This window comes from Microcaecilia unicolor, chromosome 12 (genome assembly GCF_901765095.1).
Source record: "Microcaecilia unicolor chromosome 12, aMicUni1.1, whole genome shotgun sequence".
NCBI classification, from domain to species: Eukaryota; Metazoa; Chordata; class Amphibia; order Gymnophiona; family Siphonopidae; genus Microcaecilia; species Microcaecilia unicolor.
This window is the reverse complement of record NC_044042.1, coordinates 479,563-499,159: the sequence shown is the minus strand read 5'-3', so window position 1 is coordinate 499,159 and position 19,597 is coordinate 479,563. Positions and strand designations below refer to the sequence as shown.

Below are 19,597 nucleotides of genomic sequence, written 5' to 3'. Positions count from 1 at the left end.
GTAGTGTGAGAGGTGTTTTTTTTTTTTTTAGTGCACATGAGTGGTTTAAGGAATGATTTGTTTCATTGAGGATTGTTTTTGTAAGCTTTGTTGAAGAGATGTGTCTTCAAAGATTTGCGAAAGTTGGTTAGATTATCCATGGTTTTCAGGACCATGGGTAATGCGTTCCATATTTGTGTGCTTCTGTACGCAAAAGTAGTGGCATATGACTGTTTGTATTTAATTCCTTTACAACTGGGGAAGTTCAGGTTGAGGAATTTGCAGGCTGATCTTTTGGCGTTTCTGGGCGGTAGGTCCACTAGATTTAACATTTAGAGTAGGGTGTCTGCGTGGATGATTTTGTGAACAGTTGTGCAGATCTTGAACTCAGTTCGTTCTTTCAGCGGGAGCCAGTGCAGTTTCTCTGTTAGGGGCTTCGCATTTTCGTATTTAGTTTTTCCAAAAATGAGTCTGGCTGCGGTGTTCTGGGCTGTCTGGAGTTTTTTAATGGTCTGTTCTTTACAGCCTGCGTACAGAGCGTTACAGTAGTCCAAGTGACTTATCACGAATGACTGTACTAGGGTGCGGAAGGTGTTTCTTGGGAATAAAGGTTTAATTCTTTTGAGTTTCCACATCGAGTAGAACATTTTTTTCATTGTATTCTTCACATGGGTATCGAGTGTGAGATTTCGATCAATGGTGACTCCAAGAATTTTGAGATTTTCTGAAATAGGGAGTGTGCAGTATGGTGTGGTTATAGTGGGGTAGTTTGTGTTATATTGGGAAGTGAGGATTAGACATTGAGTTTTTTCTGCGTTAAGTTTTAACTGGAAAGAGTCCGCCCAAGAGTGCATGATTTGGAGGCTCTGGTTGATCTCGTTGGTTATTTCGTTTAAGTCACTGTTGAATGGGATGTAGATCGTAACATCGTCAGCATATATGTAGGGGTTAAGGTTTTGATTAGCTAGAAGTCTGGCTAGTGGTATCATCATTAGGTTGAAAATGGTTGGTGAAAGGGGGGATCCTTGAGGAACTCCACATTCCGGTATCCAAGGTGGTGATCAGTCAGTATTCGTTGTTACTTGGTAGGATCTGCTGTGTTTTGTGTTCGTGGTTTCTTTAATGTTTGTTCCTTGCATTCTGTATAGATTCCGTTGCAGTAGTATGCATGGGAGAGGCCCGTGGAATATGTCAGTAGGGAAATAGTTTTTTTATATGCTCGAGTTTCCAGAGTGTGGAACATTTTCTTTGGTGGTTGTTATCTGATCATGGAAGTATAGATTGTGGTCGAAGGTAACTCCTAGAATTTTTAGTTTGTCTAATATCAGGATGGGTGTTCCCATGGCATTGATGTTTGTTAAGCATTCAGTATTGTGTGGTGATGTTAGTATTAGGCAGTGTGTGTTTTTTTTCCCTGCTCAGTTTTAGTTTGAAAGCTGGGGCCCAGATTTCCATGGTGTTTATGCTGTCTGACATTTTGGAACTAATTTCTGATATATTCTTCTTGAAAGGGATGAGTATTGTCACATTATCGGCATATATGGAAGGGTTTGTAGCCTTCTCTGGACAAGTGATCTGGCAAGGGGTGCCATCATTAGATTGAATAGTATTGGTGAGAGCAGTGAGCCCAGGGGAACCTTGCAGCCAGCTTTCCATTGGGCAGAGATTGTGAAGTTCATCTTTACTTGGTAGGACCTCGTAGTCTGGAATCCATTGAACCAACTGAGCACCTTTCCTCCGATGCCAACTTTATCAAGTATTCTTTGTAGAATGTGGTGATAACCATGTCGAATGTGCTAGACTTGTCAAACTATACTAGGAGAATGTTTTTCCCAATTGAGATTTCTTTTTTGAATTTCGCTAGTAGTGTGTTCAGCACCGTTCCTGTGCTGTAGTGATTTCTGAAGCCTGATTGGGAGTTGTGCAATATGGAGAATTTTATGTAGTCAACTAGCTTGTTGGCTGTTATGTCTTCCATTACTTTGGTCATTAGAGGTATGGATTCTACTGGCCTGTAGTTGGAGGTATCTTTGATTGCCTCCTTTGGGGTAGAAGTCAGCAGTATGTTGCCCTTTTCTGTTGGGAATCGGCCTTCCCTAAACATGAAGTTGAGGTGGGAGGTAAGGTGATGGATGAATTGGTCTGGGGGGGTGCTTTCAGAATGTAATTTGGACACTTGTCTAGCATGAAGTGGGCAGTGGAGAATATTCTTACTGCTTGTGCTACTATCTCTTTTGTGAGTTGGGGAAAGGCTGTCCATGTTCTGTCCACTGGGGTTTCTTCAAGGGGATAATCCATTTCCTCTATAAAAAATGTCTAGGTTGGTGTCATCCTGTGTTAAGCACTTTCTTAGATTGAGGATATTTTACTCTGTCTGGCCAGTTTGTTTACTGAAGGTTCATCGTTCGTTATTGGTAGACAACCTACTAAATACCAAACCACTATCAGCTGGTATAGTTTTTCCGTGTCTCTGTAGTCTGTGCCTATCTGTTTTTATAGAACTTCGTTTTGGCCTGTTTTTATTTTGATCTTGTATCTGTTTCGTGCTTCCTTCCATGGATTCTGTAGGTTTCATTCTTGTTTTTCACCCAGGTACGTTCTTGTCTTCTGCAGTGTGATTTTTAATGCTTTCAGATTTGCATCGTACCAAGGGACTGTTTTGTGATTTCATCAGGTTTTATTTCATCTAGTATGGTTGTGCTTCTTCCAGTGGCGTTCCTTGGTTGGCTGCCACCTGGGGCTGATCAGTGCTGCGCACCACTCCCCCCGAGTGTAGCACGACCCCCCTCCCCCCCCCCCCCCCCCGCCGGTGCATTCTTCCTAACTGCTGGAAGCAGCCACTCAGCTGTCAGCTCTGCCGGTTCCCTGCTTCCTCTGCCCCGAACAGGAAGTAACAGCAGAGGGCGCAGGGAACCAGCGGAGCCGACAGCCACTCGGCTGCTCCCTGCACCCCCTCCTGCCGCTTGCACTCGGGCGAACCACACCTACCGCTCCGCCCTCGCTACGCCACTGGCTTCTTCTGTCCCATTCGGATAGGAATCCTTCAGTCAGTTGTTGGTAACCATTAATTTTCATATAAGTACGTAAGTATTGCCATACTGGGACAGACTGAAGGTCCATCAAGCCCAGCATCCTTGTTTCCAACAGTGGCCAATCCAGGTTACAAGTACTTGGCAAGATCCTAAAACAGTACAATATATTTTATGCTGGTTATCCAAGAAATAAGCAGTGGATTTTCCCCATCCACTTTAATAATGGCTGATGGACCTCCGTCGACTTGCTTGAACGGAAAAGAAATTCTTCTGGCCTGTGATCCTGAAGCAGTTAATCGAAACGCTGACCACCGTTGATCGCGGTCGGTTGAAGAGATCCTGAGAAGAGTAGAGACCTGACATCCAAAGCTAAATTCTGTTAGAAAGATTCATGGGCTGTTCTAATAAAGTAAAGAGGTTTTTGCCGATGATGAAAGACGGTTGAATAAGTCTAGGAGCTTCTCGAGACTTTTCCTCCTGTAACGTCTGTGCGTGTGCAAGTTGCAAAAGAGAACCCTCTATTTATATTTTGCACATTTTTATGAATTCGGGTATCTCTCCCTCTATAAGTACTATTTAGAAGCAAGGAATGTTGCCACAATTTGGGTTTCTGCCAGATACTTGTGACCTGGCTTGGCCACTGTTGAAAACAGGATACTGGCCTTAATGGACCATTGGTCTGACCCAGTATGGCTATTCTTATGTTCTTATGGTAAGTTTCAATATATAGGGGCCCTTTTATTAAAGCTTAGCAAAATTAAGTTTAGTACAAATGGGCTTTAGTTAAAGGGCCCCATAGTGAGGTATAGACTCAACAGGGTTGGCTGCAGGGTTGGTTGTGTTCAATCCACTGAACCTCATTATCGATTACATTTGGCCAATTGGTTGAGTAAGGGGACAGTTACTCTTTCACATGGTGATATGGGTTAATTTGGTTCCATAATTGAAGTAGTAATTTAAAAACTGTGTTTGCTCAGATTCCCTTTGTCTAATTTGTGACCATTTGTAGGAAAACTAAAGTCACCAGATTTAGTCATGTTTTCCCAGAGATGATTACAAATTACACTTTGTTTAAAGATAAGGAGCTGTTCAGTGTGATATATATACATACAATAAATAATCGGGGGGGGGACTTCTTCATGTCACTATATGTTGTGCTGTGTCTTGATGTACGCTACTTTGGATTTTTGACACATAGGTGGTATATAAATATTTGTTCTTTGTCTTCAGAACAGATGAATCCAGAAACTGATGGGTTATGACATTACCAGCAGGTGGAGATAGAAGAATACTAACTGACCAGAATACATACCATCCTATTTAACAGATTCAGTTGTGTCCTCAGTCTCTCAGCAGCTTCTGGTCTTTTCTGACAATTTTGGCTTCTGTTCTGTTTTTAGTTCAGTTGAGCCCAGGGGTGGTTAGGCTACTGCTGGTGTCTTTTGGGGTGCACCTAGCGGTGCCAGGTCCCTCCTCCTCCCCTCTCCCCCTGCTGCCGTGGGCTTCACCTTCCTCATCAGCACAAAGGAAAAACAGACCAGCGATTAAATCTCTTACTGAGTTTATCTTCTGTGGGCAGCTAATTATTTGAGAAACTCTTAAATCCACCACCTTTCAGCATTTCCCTTCACAGAGAAAATGCCAGCCTTGTCCTTACCTGCAGTGAGTACACCTTTAAATGTTTAAGTAGTACCGGCTTTCTTTTGCTTTCATTTTATCACTGGTGCATCAGGACTCATCGACTCCCGTAGGCTATTTTGGTGCTGGAGGTTTTCTATGTTGTTGGTTTTCTGTGCATGGTTTTGAGGTAATGGTGGGCACCTCTGATTCCTGCTCGGTCCTCTTCTCAGTCCTCGTTGACTGCTGCAGCTGCGGTCATCTTGGAGCCCCGCGAGCCCACTTCTTTCACTGAATCTTCTTCTTGTGCTTCATCAGTTTTGCCTTCAGGGGGTGTAACATCAAATTCTCTGGCTTCCTTCCTTAGTTCTTCAGATGCAGCGAATCAAGTACCTTTTACTCCTGAATTTGTAATTTAGCCTATTTAATGAAAAGGATTCTCCCTATAGCTGACTGTCAACAGCAGTTTTCATGGTCTCCTGTAGTTTCTTCTTCATCTTCTTCAAAAAGGAGGCATATAGAATCTATTCCTGACCTGGACCCTTTCTCTCCCCAATGCTCTTCAGGCTCAGAAGAGGGTGTTGTCAGTGGTGTCGGTACATTCTTCTCTACCAGATCCTGTAGAAGAAAGGGAGCTCCCTATGGATGAGCTTGGATGATCCTCTGCAATGAGGATGTTCCATAGGGAAGAGCTGCCTTCCTTTATCACTAAGGCTTTGGAGATCCTTAACATTTCCTCCTCAGCCTGCTTCTGTCCCTAATCCCATGATGGCTAATACTAGCAAGCTTCCTAAGTCCTTTCTGGTGTATGAGGCTATGCATTAGTTAATTTCTACACATTCTCCAGATGCAGACCTTAAGGTGACCAAGACTATGGCACATTTGTACCCTATCTGTCCTGAAGACTTGGAAAAATTAAAGTTGCCTAAGATTGATGCAGCCTGCCAGTTGAGGGAGATATATCACTTAAGGATGTTCAGGACAGGAGATTGGAGTCTGCATTGAACATTTCCTGTGAAGTTTCTGTTTTCTGACTGCAAGCGGCTGTCTGCAGTTCCTTTGCTGCCAGAGCATGTTTAAGCTGGGTTCAGTGGGCTGCTGATACTTTCTCTGATAACGGGTAATCTCTGTTTGCTGGAGGTTTTTGCTGTGGAGACTGGTTTTGCTTATTTGGCAGATGCTTTATTAGGGCTTTGGCTAAACAAATAGCCTTATCAGTCATGGCTAAGCACCTGTTGTGGCTGTGGCATTGATTAGCGAGTGCTGCGACTAAGCAGCACCTTACCGAGCTTCTCTTTGCGGAGCACCTGGAGAAGTTGGTTAAAGACTTTGGAGATTTGAAGATCCATCATGTGCCAGAGGACAAACCCCGTTCCTCTTTCAGTGCTTCTCAATCTCGTCTTCTCCTCAAGGATATGAAGCGTTACAGACCTGACCGAGCTCCTACCTATCAGAGATCTAGATATCAACCGAAACAACCTTTTCATGGTGACAAAAGAGCTTCCCAGCAATCTTCATAGATTCATTTTCTCTGACCACAAGGAAGGAAAGTTTAACTGTCTTGATCTTTTTCTTTTCTTTAGTCATAGCAGATGAATCCAGAATCCCGTGTGTTGGTACAGTTGGTTGCTCTGTTGATTTCTCTGTTCGGGTTTGCTGTTTTACATTCCAGTTGCTCCATGTTACAGTTCTGAGTAATTCATTGTTCTTCTGTGTGGGGAAGGGGGATTTCTTTTTCTTGTCTTGTTTCTTTCTGTTTTATGAGAAATAACTGACCAGAATGCATACCGTCCTATAGAGTTCAGTTGTGTCCTCTATGTCCACCTGCTTGTAGATGATCATAACCCATCAGTTTCTGGATTCATCTGCTATGACTAAAGGAAAAAATTATGGCAGATAAAGACCCACACAGTCCATCCAGTCTGCTCAACAAGGTGGGCTAGAGATGCACACAAATGTTGCAAACAGACATGTTACTTGCTGGGCCAGAGACGCACACAAATGCTGCAAACAGACATGTTACTCGCTATCAACCTTCAGGTCTCTTCCCCTCCCCCCTAACACTCCTACCATTTGATGTAAATTTGCTATTAAATACACGTTCTTGATTTGTTCTTGCTATTTTTGGGTCTCGGACCATAGAAGTCTACCTGGCACCAGCCTTACTTCCCAACTGCTGGAGCTGCTGTCCATCCAGATCAAATTAGGACACAGATTATACAAATATGCCCTGTTTTTTTGTACTTTGGGAACAGACCATAGAAGTCTGTCCAGCACTGGCCACTGGAGTTGCTGCCTAAGTACTGCTGAGTTTTGTCTTTGACATCCTCTTTTGATGTAGGGATCCATTACTACCACCTCCTCCAGTTGGAAATTCCAGGCATTACTACCCTGACGTTACTCCTATGTTGTTCTAATGCCACTTCCCTGTCTCTGGAAATGATTTGTTTATCAGTACCCTTCAAGTATTTACATTTTTTTTGTACGATATCTGGTATGTCTTTTGGTGCAAACCTCATTCCAATTTGTTGCTTTTCTCTGAACTGCTTGAGTTCTTTTTATGCCGTTAGCTATTTATTGCCTCCAAAACGAAACACAGTACGCCAAGTGGGGGCCTCACTTGTACAGTGGCATCAACACCTTTCTGCTGCTACAGTCACATGGGGGAATATTTTAGTCTGCTTGTACATTTATGATAAATGCTGTCTGTTAAATATGGATAATACTGATCTGAGATTTTTTTTTTTTTGTCACAGGGTTATTCTGAATCACCAGACCTAGAGTTTGAATATGCTGACACAGATAAGTGGAGTGCAGAGCTGTCAGGTAGGAGAAGAAACTGCCAGTTGTCCTGTATATCCTCCTTGGAGGATGAATGGAGAAGATTTTGGAATACTTTACTTCTCTTCGCCTTCTCTCTGAACCTGGAGTGAAGGACAGGCAAGGAGCTGTTCACCATGGAAAAAGCCAATAAGTGTCTGGCATATGTCTTTAACGCCACAGTGGGTTCTTTTGGCTTTATTTAGGGGATCTGAAAATTAATCCAATGAAATGTAGGATGCTGAGAAGACATTGGGCCATTTTATTAAAGCGTAATGTGCGCTAACACAGCGCTTGCTAAAGGCTAAGTAGCCCATAGGTATAAGATAGGCCTCTTAGAATTTAACACATACTAAGCTTTAGTAAAAGGGCTCCATTGAGTTTAGAGTTGACTTTTGGATGCTTGGTGCTGAGTAAGGTTTTTCACTTTAAAAGTCAGGAGTTTGCATCCAGTGAGGACTCATCAAGGGTGAGGTGTGAGTAGGGACTTAGGCCTGTTGGACAGGGCCGCTGAGAGGGGGGGACGGGGGACAAAAGTCCCCGGGCCTCCGGGGGGGGCCCGGCGCCGCCACAGTCCGGCCCACCCGCTCTCCGTCGCTCCCACAACTAACCTGAAGCGCCTTCATCTTCAACGCAAGCAGTAGCAGCAGGGCAGGCCACTCCTTCCTTTCGTGTCCCGCCCTCGCCTGACGTAACGTCCGCGAGGGCAGGGAAGGAAGGAGAGGTCTGCCCTGCTGCTGCTGCTTGCGTCGAAGATGAAGGCGCTTCAGGTTAGTTCAGAGGGCCCGGCACTGGCAGCGGGTGGAGGGGGGGCCCGGCGACCTTGGGTGGGGGGGGGCGCAACGCGACGTGACCTCGGGGGAGGGGGGCCCGGGAGCGGCCTTGTCCCGGCTCTCGGCGGCCCTGCTGTTGGAAGCAGGATACTGGGCTTGATAGACCATTGGTCTGACCCAGTATGGCTCTTATGTTCAGCAACAGAGGATCCACGTATGTGGAGAACTCAATAGATCCCACGGGGCAGCAACAGAGATAAAAGAAGTGGGAAAAGCAAGCACATTTGACAGAGTCTTTCTGTAGTGGTAGCAGAATTATGGAATAATTTCCCTTGAGGTGTGCCAATATGCAAATATTCTGTTGTTTGTGAAGAACGTAAGGGTTTTTTATTCCCAGAAGCGGAAGCCAAGGCCTGAACACCATGTGGGGTGTTTAACTTGTGGCTGTGATCAGTCTTTGTGTTCGGTTTTTGAGTGGAGGAGTAGCCTAGTGGTTAGTGCAGTGGACTGAGTTCAATTCCCGCTGCAAGTCGCTTAACCCTCCATTGCCCCTGGTACAAAATAAGTACCTGAATATACTGTGTAAACTGCTTTGAATGTAGTTGGGGAAAAAAAAAAACACAGGCAGTATATCAAGTCCCATTTCCCTTCCCTTTTATAAATTGCTGTTTTAACAGTTACGTTTACCACTTTCAAGGATCTTCAATTCATGAAATTTCATAAATAAAACTAAATAGTAGGACATTTATCTTTGGTTTTGTTTTATTAAATGGCCCAGCTTTACCTTACAAAAGTTTTATTTATACAGTGGGCTGTTGACAGTTTATCAGTTGAAAATGCTGTGACATTGTTCTGTTGGTCTACACTGAATATAGTTGATTGAACTGTAGCCTAAAATAACATTTATGCTTTTCTGACAGAACTGTATAGTTATACAGAAGGTCCAGAGTTCTTGCTGAACAGAAAATGTTTTGAAGAAGATTTCAGACTCCATGGTAAGAATTTCTCTGTGTGGTTTACACGGTTCATAATTTCTTGTGCTGATGTTATGTATTACACAGGATGTTTACATATCCTTCATTAGGGGTGTTATGTAAAGTTGTAAAATGAGAGGTGCACATGATGTGTCTCTTACAGAATTGTAGATTATTATAGTGTTAAGGGCTCTGTGTCTCATCGAGTCTGCCCGGTTTAATTGCTGGTGCAGCACAATAGTCCCTGGTTGATCTCTGACTTTACCTTTTTTCTTTCTGGCACAACTTCAGTATTCCCACGTTTCCTGCAGCACAGCTTTGTAGCTTTTGGAGGAAGTTTTATTTATTTATTTATTTTATTACATTTGTATCCCACATTTTCCCACCTTTTTGCGGGCTCAGTGTGGCTTACAATACATTATGAATCGTGGAAATACAATTTGTTACAACTTGGTTATGGATTACATTGTGCAGAGTTATGCGAGACAATCGAAGTATCGTTGAGGAATATAACAATGGAACACAAATATTGAAACATTGGAAGGAAACAATGCAAAGCTTAAAGGGCAATATTAAGACACGAAGACATATGATATGCATATTTCTGTGAGTAAAGGTATGAGTGATGTGAGATTACGGGGGATGAGAGTTCAGAAGTGGATGTATGATGTATTAGTGAACAGTGAGTATGGACTTTATGTGTTTTGGCTGTTTCCGTAGATTTTTTCAAAAAGATGGGTCTTCAATAATTTGCGGAAGGAAGCTTGCTCATAGATCGTTCTTAAGTTGCGCGGCAGTGTATTCCAAAACTGCGTGCTCATGTGAGAAAAGGTTGATGCGTGTAGCATCTTGTATTTCAAGCCCTTGCAATTAGGGAAGTGGAGGTTGAGGAAGGTTCGGGATGATATTTTAGCGTTTCTGGGTGGTAAGTCTATTAACTCGGACATGTAGGCTGGGGCTTCGCCGTGAATGATTTTGTGAACTAATGTGCATACTTTAAAAGTGACGCGTTCCTTGAGTGGAAGCCAGTGTGGTTTCTCTCGTAATGGTTTTGCACTTTCATATTTTGGTTTTCCGAAGATGAGTCTGGCTGCTGTATTCTGTGCTGTTTGAAGTTTCCTCAGTATTTGCTCTTTGCAACCTGCGTATAGTGAGTTGCAGTAATCCAGATGGCTGAGTACAAGGGATTGCACTAGGCTGCGAAAGACGGATCTTGGGAAGAATGGTCTAATCCTTTTCAATTTCCACATGCAGTAGAACATCTTTTTAGTTGTGTTGTTTGTGTGAGTTTCGAGTGTTAGGTGGCGGTCGATAGTGACTCCAAGGATTTTTAGTGTTTCTGAGATTGGAAGGTTTAGGTTTGGTGTGTTTATAGCGGTAAATTCCTTCGTGTTGTATTGGGAGGTGAGTATCAGGCATTGAGTTTTTTCTGCATTTAATTTCAGACGAAATGCATCTGCCCATGTGTTCATGATATGTAGACTTTGATTTCGTTGAAGATTTTTGATGTCTTGCTTGAAAGGGATGTATATTGTCACATCATCAGCGTAAATGTATGGGTTGAGGTTCTGGTTTGATAGGAGTTTTGCCAAAGGGATCATCATTAGGTTGAAAATGGTTGCTGAGAGGGGTGATCCTTGTGGTACTCCGCATTCAGGTGTCCATGTCACAGACGTGGTTGAATTTGATGTGACTTCATACGAACGCTGGGTTAGGAACCCCTTGAGCAGATTTCCTCATTCTTCTGGTGGTGACAATATTCTAAATGCTGTTTGTTCAGATTTTTGTGACACTTGGATTTGGGGTTCCTGTTTTCAGTGCAGGATAAAAAGTGGACTGAATTGGATATTGCCCAGCAGCGCACTCATGCCATGCGGCTTCTGGATGGGTTAGAGGTCACTGCCCGGGAAAAGCGGCTTAAGGTAGCCCGAGCGATTCTCTATGTAGCACAAGGTAAGGAGTTGCTGGTTTTCATATATCCTTTTGGGAAGGGAATTAGCAGATTTCTGAAGTGGTTTTGAAGAAATGTGTATGTGACTCATGCTACTCTGACATGCATCTTAGAAGTACTTACCTGTCCTATGTGCATGAAGGGCTTTATGTGGACATTGGTAACCCTTCCTCTTTAAATAGTACAAATAAACCATAAAACTGTGGATGGCCTTGTTTGTGCTCATGTTCTGAGACTGTCACTGTAGTCCTTGTTCATACTCAACAGGCACCTTTGGTGAATGCAGCTCAGAAATTGAGGTTCAAGCCTGGATGCGGTACAATGTTTTCCTCTTATTGGAAGTTGGTACATTCAGTGCTTTGGTGGAGCTCTTGAACATGGAGATTGAGTGAGTAGTACTGTGTTCACAATTCTACATTGTGGTAAAATAATTATAGGGTTCAAATGACCCAAGATGAGCATCAGTAGCGGTCCCGAGAGAAGGTAGAAGAGTGGGAAGGGTAGTAATGCTGTTAGTAAGATCTATCAGGAGGCAAGGATGAAGGTAAGGGTGAGCAGAAGCTTGTCGGATGGATGGCAGTAAGCATGAACAGTGGATCCTGAGGAAGGGCACAGAAGTGGTGATGATGGTAGAAAGGCCACTTTCAATAGATTGTATGGTTTTACGTAAGGGCTGTTCTCCACAGGATATATTGGAGAAGGAAGAGGTGAATGGTGAAAGGGAGGGAAGGGCCAGCTTCTGCATTATATATAAAAGAGTTGAATGCGATTAGAAACTGATAGCTTTTCTGTTTCAGAAACAGTGCCGCATGCAGCAGTGCCGTTAGGAAACCTGCTATTTCTCTGGCGGATAGCACCGACTTGAGGTAATACCCCATCACATATGCAAATCCGCTGGCTATGTTAGAGAGCTGTAATTTGAATAGATTGCATTATAAAACAGAGGTTTTCTTATGTTCATTCTGTAACAGCAGGTTAATCACTTATTCATTACTTTAATTTGTCTTCTTTTGGACTTATTCGAGTGCAAACTTGTGCTCTGATAAATGTAGTTTTTTGTTGGTTTTCTAAGCCATTCCACTTAATATTTTTTATGATCACTTTTATACTCATCTGTGTAAATGTTGATATTGCATAATGCAGCTTTGGTGGGGGAGGGGTCACAGAGGTATTTATAGAAGCTATAAGCTTTGAGTCTTCCTAATTTCACAATTGTGTGGACCTGGGCACTGTGCATAAAAGGGATTAGTATTGCTTGATTCTTTTCTGAATAATTCAGTGTTTGGTTTGCTTTGAGTGTTCTGCTACATCTGTCTGGATGCTCTGGCTTTATATTGCTTTATGTGCTTATTTGCTGCATTTTCTTGAACCACCCAAAAAAATGCATATTTTGCCAACATTTTCTAGCTCTCTGCTGCTTTCTACCCTATAGGTTTCTTGAAAATTAGTGCTTTGGGCTTTAGAAATTCCAACTTCATTACGTAGCTTCCAGCTATTCCAGAACCTGTGGGGATAGTTGTATCCAGGAGAATTGAGCTGAGATGTATCTGGGTCATTCCATGCCAAGTGGTCTAAAATTTAAAAAAGTTCCCACCATCATGTTCTCCAATTTTGTTCAAATTTTATCTGTTGCGCGAGTCAGGTGTTAAACGAAGTTTCCCAAAATTTGAGGTCTCTAACTGCAATAGTTGCAGATCTAGACCCCCTTTTCTGAAAGGTTGTCAGTCCATGAGCGCGCGACATTTACCAAAATGCCATTTTTGGGGTCTAATAAAATCCAAACACAAAAGAATGGCTAAAAAAATTCAAATCCTGTACAGTTTTTGATGCTAATTCCGATGAAATACATTTTAACATTATGGATGCAAAATCCAGTCAAACAAGTTGACTCAAAGTGTGCATCAAAATTGGTCGCGACTCATCGGAACATATTTGGACCAATATTCAGATCGCAACAACTTCCATGGAAACAAAGATATGGACTTTTGAACAAGCATTATGCTTGTGCTGGACATAATGCTGCCAGATTTGCAACTAACCAGCATCTATAACCACCTTGCAGGATCTCTTCAAAGTTGGCACTGTCAGCGCAAATGGTAAAATGTAGAAAAGTTCAAAGCCAATTATTAAAAAAGAGTCTGCCTGAATCAGCTTGTGAATAGTATCATCTGAAAGAGAAAATTGTGCTGTACAACACTGATATGTTTTGTTTTGCAATGCCACCATTATTATTAGTAAAACATGTGATTCTGATGGGTATTGAAAGATGCACTCCAATTTGATCACTGGCTTCATTTGATGGATAAAATAGCGGTTAATGAGTATAAAATCTAAGAGGCTATGGTTTTGTTTTTCTGAGTTGCCATGTAAAGGATGCTGCTGAAGGGGGAGGAGGAGAAACAGTATAATCATGGAGGTTCTTGAGGAGTGTGTAGAGAAGGTGGGGAAGTTGGTTCAGAAAAGGACAGTGTTGGGCCGATGATCAGAAGCAAACGCAGGCGCTAGAGGCTGTTAGTACCATACTAGCACCTGCGTTTGCTACTGCCCCATGATCAGAGCCCCTGAGTGCGTGAAACAACGCGCTTGCAGGCTCTTTATGCAAGTAGCTTGCAGACACATGCAAAATAGGGCTCAGTACAAGTCGGATGCAAATGCATACTAAATGTATTCCTCCCCAATGATCAGCAATCAGTGCGCCAAATCCTATGTCAGCTTGGAGCTGGCATTGGGGCTAGCAGATCATGAGGGAGGAATGGTGAGCCCCCCCCCCCCCACATGAGCAGGAACCCCGACCTGACCCCTCCTGACAAAAGTTCAGAGGGGGCTGGAGATCCGGTGGGTCCCCCGCCCCCCCAGCATCCCCTCAAATAGAGCCCTGGTGGTCCAGTGGGCTGCAAATCAACCCCCACCCCCTCCAGCGGTCCTCTTCCCCAACCCCTACCTTTGTTGGAGGCGGGGAGTGGCCTCCCTCCTCTTCCATCAGCACCGCCTCGAAAATGGCGGCGCCCAGCCCTGCTCAGTACATCCCTTATATGGTTTGAAGCCCCACCCAGTGCATCACAGGATGCACTGGGCAGGGCTGGGTGTCACCATTTTCGAGACAGCGCTGATGGAAGAACAAAGCTGGGGGTGGGGAAGAGGGTTGCTAGACCACCAGGTCGGGGGGGGGGGGGGGGTGATTTGCAGCCCTCTGGGCCACCAGGGCTCTTAAGGGGATGCTAGGCGGGCTTAGAGGGGCTGGAGACCCACCAGATCTCCAGGCCCCCATGTACATGTCGGAGGGACTGGAGGTTCGCCGGATCTCCAGCTCCCGTGTCAATTGGCTCAGGGTGGGGTACTAGGCCACCTGGGCCATGTTGTTTGAGGTTTGGTGGTCACGTGGACCTCCAGCCCCTGTGTTTGACAGGTCTGGGCTTTTGACAGGCCAGACCTGTCAAACAAGTGCAGGAGGATCCTTCATTTTACCCTATGATCAGAGATAATAGCATGCATAAATTTGCATTCTATTATCTGTGATCATAGGGGCGGTAAAACCCCGTGCTGTTCCAGTGCTATTTTTAGAGTGCTGTTTGATCAAAGGGGCTTTGATCATCTGCCCATGTGAGCGGGAGTTGAAAATGGGGGGCAGGGTGGAGGGGATAGAATGGGGATGAAGGATAGGGTAAAAAAAATGTCAGCAAAGGATATTGTCTGCATAGTTCTCCCTGAGTAAGAACCAAACCAGAAAGGGATAGAAGTTAAAATGTAAATAATATCTGTATTGTCATACAGTACTTATCACTGCATGCTTATTCTTGTGGCATGTTTGAGTTTTAAGATTCTGTTCTGGCAATGACATTTGTAAAATGACCATTTATGCTTCAGCCAGAGTGCAAAGATTATTTTTATATATGTAAGTAAAATGTTCGTGGGCAGTTTAAAAGTCTTAAATTAATAAAATTGAGTCAAATGTTATTTAACCTCTATTAAAGTTGTTAAAAAAGTGTGTGTGTGGGGGGGGGGGGAGAGAATAACCTATTGGTTTAATAGGTTTGTTATTTGCGATAATTGTCTTTCACAGGGTGCTGCTCAATATCATGTACCTGATTGTAGATACCGTCCGGCAGGAATGTGAGGGTGACCAGCTAGAGTGGAATGCCATGCAGCAGACCTTTCGAGCAGAGCTAGGTATGCAGTGATTTGGGAAGGAGATATGGGATTTCAGCTTGGAAAATCTCCTGCCCAGGACTATCTTGAGGGGTTGAGATTTGACTCTGGAACTTTGCAAGATAGTGAGTTTGTCACTCTTTTTCCCCGAGGCGCTCCACTATACAACAATGAACCATTTTCTGTCATGTTGTTTGGAATGGTGACCAAGTTCTGCAGCGGCCATGCTCCTCACTTCCCCATGAAGAAAGTTCTACTGCTTCTCTGGAAAACGGTGCTGGTAAGTGAGCACCCTGCACTATCCCCCTCATTCTATAACAGGTTGCCTGGAAGTTATAGAATACTAGCACTTAGCATGTAGAAATGCTAGCCACACGCTCAGTGGGATGCTATAACTTTAGCACACAAATGCAAGGGGGCATTCTCAGGGGGAGACAATGGGCAGGGCATGGAAATGTCCAATATTTACATGCATAGCTTACACTCTATGGTGCTGTATTTAGACATTTATGTATATGCTTGCTATTGACATGGCAGAAGTAGGTGCCCCTAAATGTTGGCGTGTAAATGCTGACTTGTGCTAGTATTTCATAATGGAATCTGTTGTAGAGTTTATGCTTACGTGTAAATGCCAACTCATGCTAGTATTCTGTAGTGGAATCTTGTAGTTATGCTTAGTGCGAATGCTGACTCATGCTAGTGTTCTGTAACTGAACGTGCTGTACAGCTATGATTATGTATAATTGTCAACTCCTGCTAGTAGTTTGTAATGGAATCTGCTGTACAGATGTGTTTAACGCGCTGCATCTTGGCGTCTTATATTTGGTTCCCTTTATGGAATTATCCCCTATATCTGTGAGGGAGCACTGGTATGAGAGACTTTAAAATGATAGGTATTGGGAGGAGTAATCAAAGGGATATTTCTTTAGAGAAAGGGTTATGACACATGGAACAACCCTTCCAGTGGAGGTGGTGGAGACAGTGTCTGAATTAAAAAAACAAACAAAAAACGAGACAAGCACAGAAGATCCCTGAGGGAGGGGAGAGGATTGTGGAGCTAAGCAGGAAGTGGGCAGTAAAACCTTTTTGGGAGGGGGCACAGCCACCTTAGCACAATAATGAAACAGTTGTCATTGTGCAGGGCTTTTAAGCTCCTGCTGTGTCCTTTGCCCTCCAACAGAGGTAGGTGGACATTGGAGGGGTTAGATCGTGTCAGGCTTTGAGCTTATGCAGGCCCATATGGAGGTGAGGAGGCAGGCTTAGGGAAAGCAAGGGGAGATACTGGATACGGGAATGAAAGGGGTGGGGGGTGGCTTAAGGCTTACATAGGGCATCATATACCTTGGGCTATGTGATCCTTTATCTTTTATCATGTTCTGTGTTTCTATACAGGAGCGTGAGACAGGTAGCATTTCTAAGAGGAGTGTATGTTGTTTGCTGGTAAGAATGTGCTATGCATAGTAGTGATAGCTGGTGTGATTTTTCCCTCCTCTCCCCTCCCCCCACCCCCCTTAGTGTACCGTTGGAGGGTTTGATGAGCTGCAAGGGATGAAAGCAGAAAAGCGGGAGATGCTAGGTCTCCCACCACTTCCAGAAGACAGCATTAAAGTGATACGCAATATGAGAGCTGCATCTCCTCCAGCATCTGCTTCTGACCTAATTGAGCAGCAACAGAAGAGGGGCCGGCGAGAGCATAAGGTCAGCACCTTGGGTATAGTTCAGTGTCTACTGGTTAGCCTTTGAGGTACCACAGCCTTTTTTTGCTAGTAGTACAGACGTTTTCTGCTCTGTGTAGTCATGCAAGTGTCAAAGCCTGGATTATCTGGTCATTTGCAGATAATTTATCTAGAAACATTTTGCAAATCCATAAATTATATGCCTGTTTATATATCACGGGAACAGATATTACTTAGAAGTCTATGAAACATTTCTGTCCCAAAGGACAGAGCTTCCTGATGCATTAACAAGAACATTTTTCTTGTCTCTTGTGTGACCCTTGAAAGCCCAGGAAATAATCTTGAACCCACAAAACAATTGTGCGTTATGAGAAAATAAGATTCAGATGAGTATAAAAAGTGGTTTTCATCCTGTCCCTAGTAACCTTCCGTCTAAGAATGCTTTGGTAGGTTTAACTACCTACTTACTGCATAAAGTTTTAGTTTGTATGAAATGTTATTGTGAGGCCCATATTGGACTGATCATGATGGGGCAGAGCCACTTCATTGCTGAGTTGCACTGGTTGCCACTGGCTGTGAGAATTAAGTTTAAATTACTAACTAAGGCCGCCTGGGTAGTATGTTATTAAAAAAAAAACCAAACAACATACTTGGTATGTCTCTATTGGATCACTGAGGTCTAGCCAGGAACTACTACTGAAAATAGTGATTTTGCATTTACTTAAACTGCATTAAAGAGCTAAGCTCCCTACTCTTTGTACTTCTGGAACGAGTAAAAAATTGATTTACTTCTACTCGATTAAAAACTGGTTAAAAGATAGAAAACAGAGAATAGGGTTATATGGTCTGTATTCTCAATAGAGAAGGGTAGATAGTGGGGTTTCCCATGAGTCTTTGGTGGGACCGCTGCTTTTTAGCATATTTATAAATGATCTAGAGATGGGAGTAACTAGAGAGGTAACTAAATTTGCCAACAACACAAAGTTATTCAAAGCTATTAAATCGTGAGAGGACAGTGAAAAATTACAAGAGGACCTTACGAAACTGGGAGACTGGGCGTCTAAATGGCAGATGACGTTTGATGTGAGCAAGTGCAAAGTGATGCATGTGGGAAAGAGGAACCCAAATCCTGAATGGTGTAGAACAAGTAGAAGTAAATTGATTTATTATTTTTTTTTTACTCATTCCAAAAGTATAAAGACTAGGGGACACTTGAAGTTATATGGAAATACTTTTAAATCAAATAGGAGGAAATATTTTTTCACTCAATGAATAGTTAAGCTCTGGAACTCTTTGCCGGAGGATATGGTAACAGCAGTTAGCGTATCTGGGTTTTAAAAAGGTTTGGACAAATTTCTGCTACTGAGACAGACATGGGAATTAACTTCTTGCCCTGGGATTTGTAGTATGGAGTGTTGCCACTATTTGGGTTTCTGCCAGGTACTTGTGACCTGGCTTGGCCACTGTTTGGAATACAGGATACTGGGCTAGATGGACCATTGGTCTTACCCAGTATGGTTACTCTTATGTTCTTATGAATTACAGCTACGTAAGGCAAGGTTCCTGTTAGGAGTCACTGACCGGAAAAGGATCTAGGCATTGTCGTTAATGATACATTGAAACCCTTTGCTCAGTGTGTGGCGGCTAAGAAAGCAAATAGAATGTTCGGTATTATTAGGAAAGGAATGGAAAACAAAAATGAGGATGTTGTAATGCCTTTGTATCGCACCATGGTGCGACCGCACCTAGAATATTGTGTTCAGTTCTGATCACTGCATCTCAAAAAAGATATAGTGGAATTAGAAAAGGTAAAGAGGAGGGTGATGAAAATGATAAAGGGGGTGGGACGACTTCCCTATGAGCAAAGTCTAAAACGGCTAGGGCTCTTCAGCTTGGAGAAAAGACGGCTGAGGGGAGATATGATAGAGGTCAATAAAATGAGTGGCTTGGAACGGGTAGACGTGAATTGTTTACTCTTTCCAAAAATATTAGAACTAAGGGGGCACGCAATGAAGCTACAAAGTAGTAAATTTAAAATGAATCAGAGAAAATATTTCTTCACTCAAAGTGTAATTTAAACTTTGGGATTCGTTGCCAGAGAATGTAGTAAAAGCAGTTAGCTTAGTGGGGGGTTAAAGGTTTGGATGGTTTGGACCTTCGGTCTCTCCCAGTGAGAGGAATGATGTCTGTAGTCAGGTTTACTCTGTGCTGTCCTGGAGCCTCTGAACTAAGTGGAGTTTATTTGGGACTGATGTGAAATTACAATTGTACTGTCTTTCTGCTGTCAGGTTTCCCTTTTCTGTTCTCTGTCCTGTACATTACTTCTGATTTAATATTCTCCTTGTCCGTTTATAATATCTCATTCCTTGTTATCGCAATCCCCTCTATTTATTAGGATAACTGGGATATCAATACCAATATGGCTTTTATTTACCTCATTCCCAAAAGTGGGTCCAATGTCGTTGACAAAAATATAGTCAATACATAGTAAGTATACATCAAATTAACAATAACATCTCAATTGACAAATCAAAAAAATAGGATGCTAATACATCATAATTGAATTCCTTGAAATCAACAATATCTTAAAAATACTGAATCAAAATTTCCCAAACAAAAATTTTGAAGC

At 43.0% G+C, this 19,597-nt stretch overlaps 1 protein-coding gene across 2 annotated transcripts in view; it reads left to right on the top strand.

Annotated features, from left to right (window-relative positions):
* The window catches only part of STRIP1 (striatin interacting protein 1), a 70,899-nt gene that overhangs the window by 10,042 nt on the left and 41,260 nt on the right, over window positions 1-19,597 (top strand). For both annotated transcript variants that reach the window (XM_030221909.1, XM_030221908.1), the window contains exons 2-9: window positions 7,385-7,454; window positions 9,142-9,216; window positions 11,014-11,148; window positions 11,414-11,534; window positions 11,944-12,012; window positions 15,207-15,313; window positions 15,445-15,572; window positions 16,808-16,990. In XM_030221909.1, coding sequence (XP_030077769.1) covers window positions 7,385-7,454; window positions 9,142-9,216; window positions 11,014-11,148; window positions 11,414-11,534; window positions 11,944-12,012; window positions 15,207-15,313; window positions 15,445-15,572; window positions 16,808-16,990 — 888 coding nt within the window. The remainder of the gene's footprint in view (window positions 1-7,384; window positions 7,455-9,141; window positions 9,217-11,013; window positions 11,149-11,413; window positions 11,535-11,943; window positions 12,013-15,206; window positions 15,314-15,444; window positions 15,573-16,807; window positions 16,991-19,597) is intronic.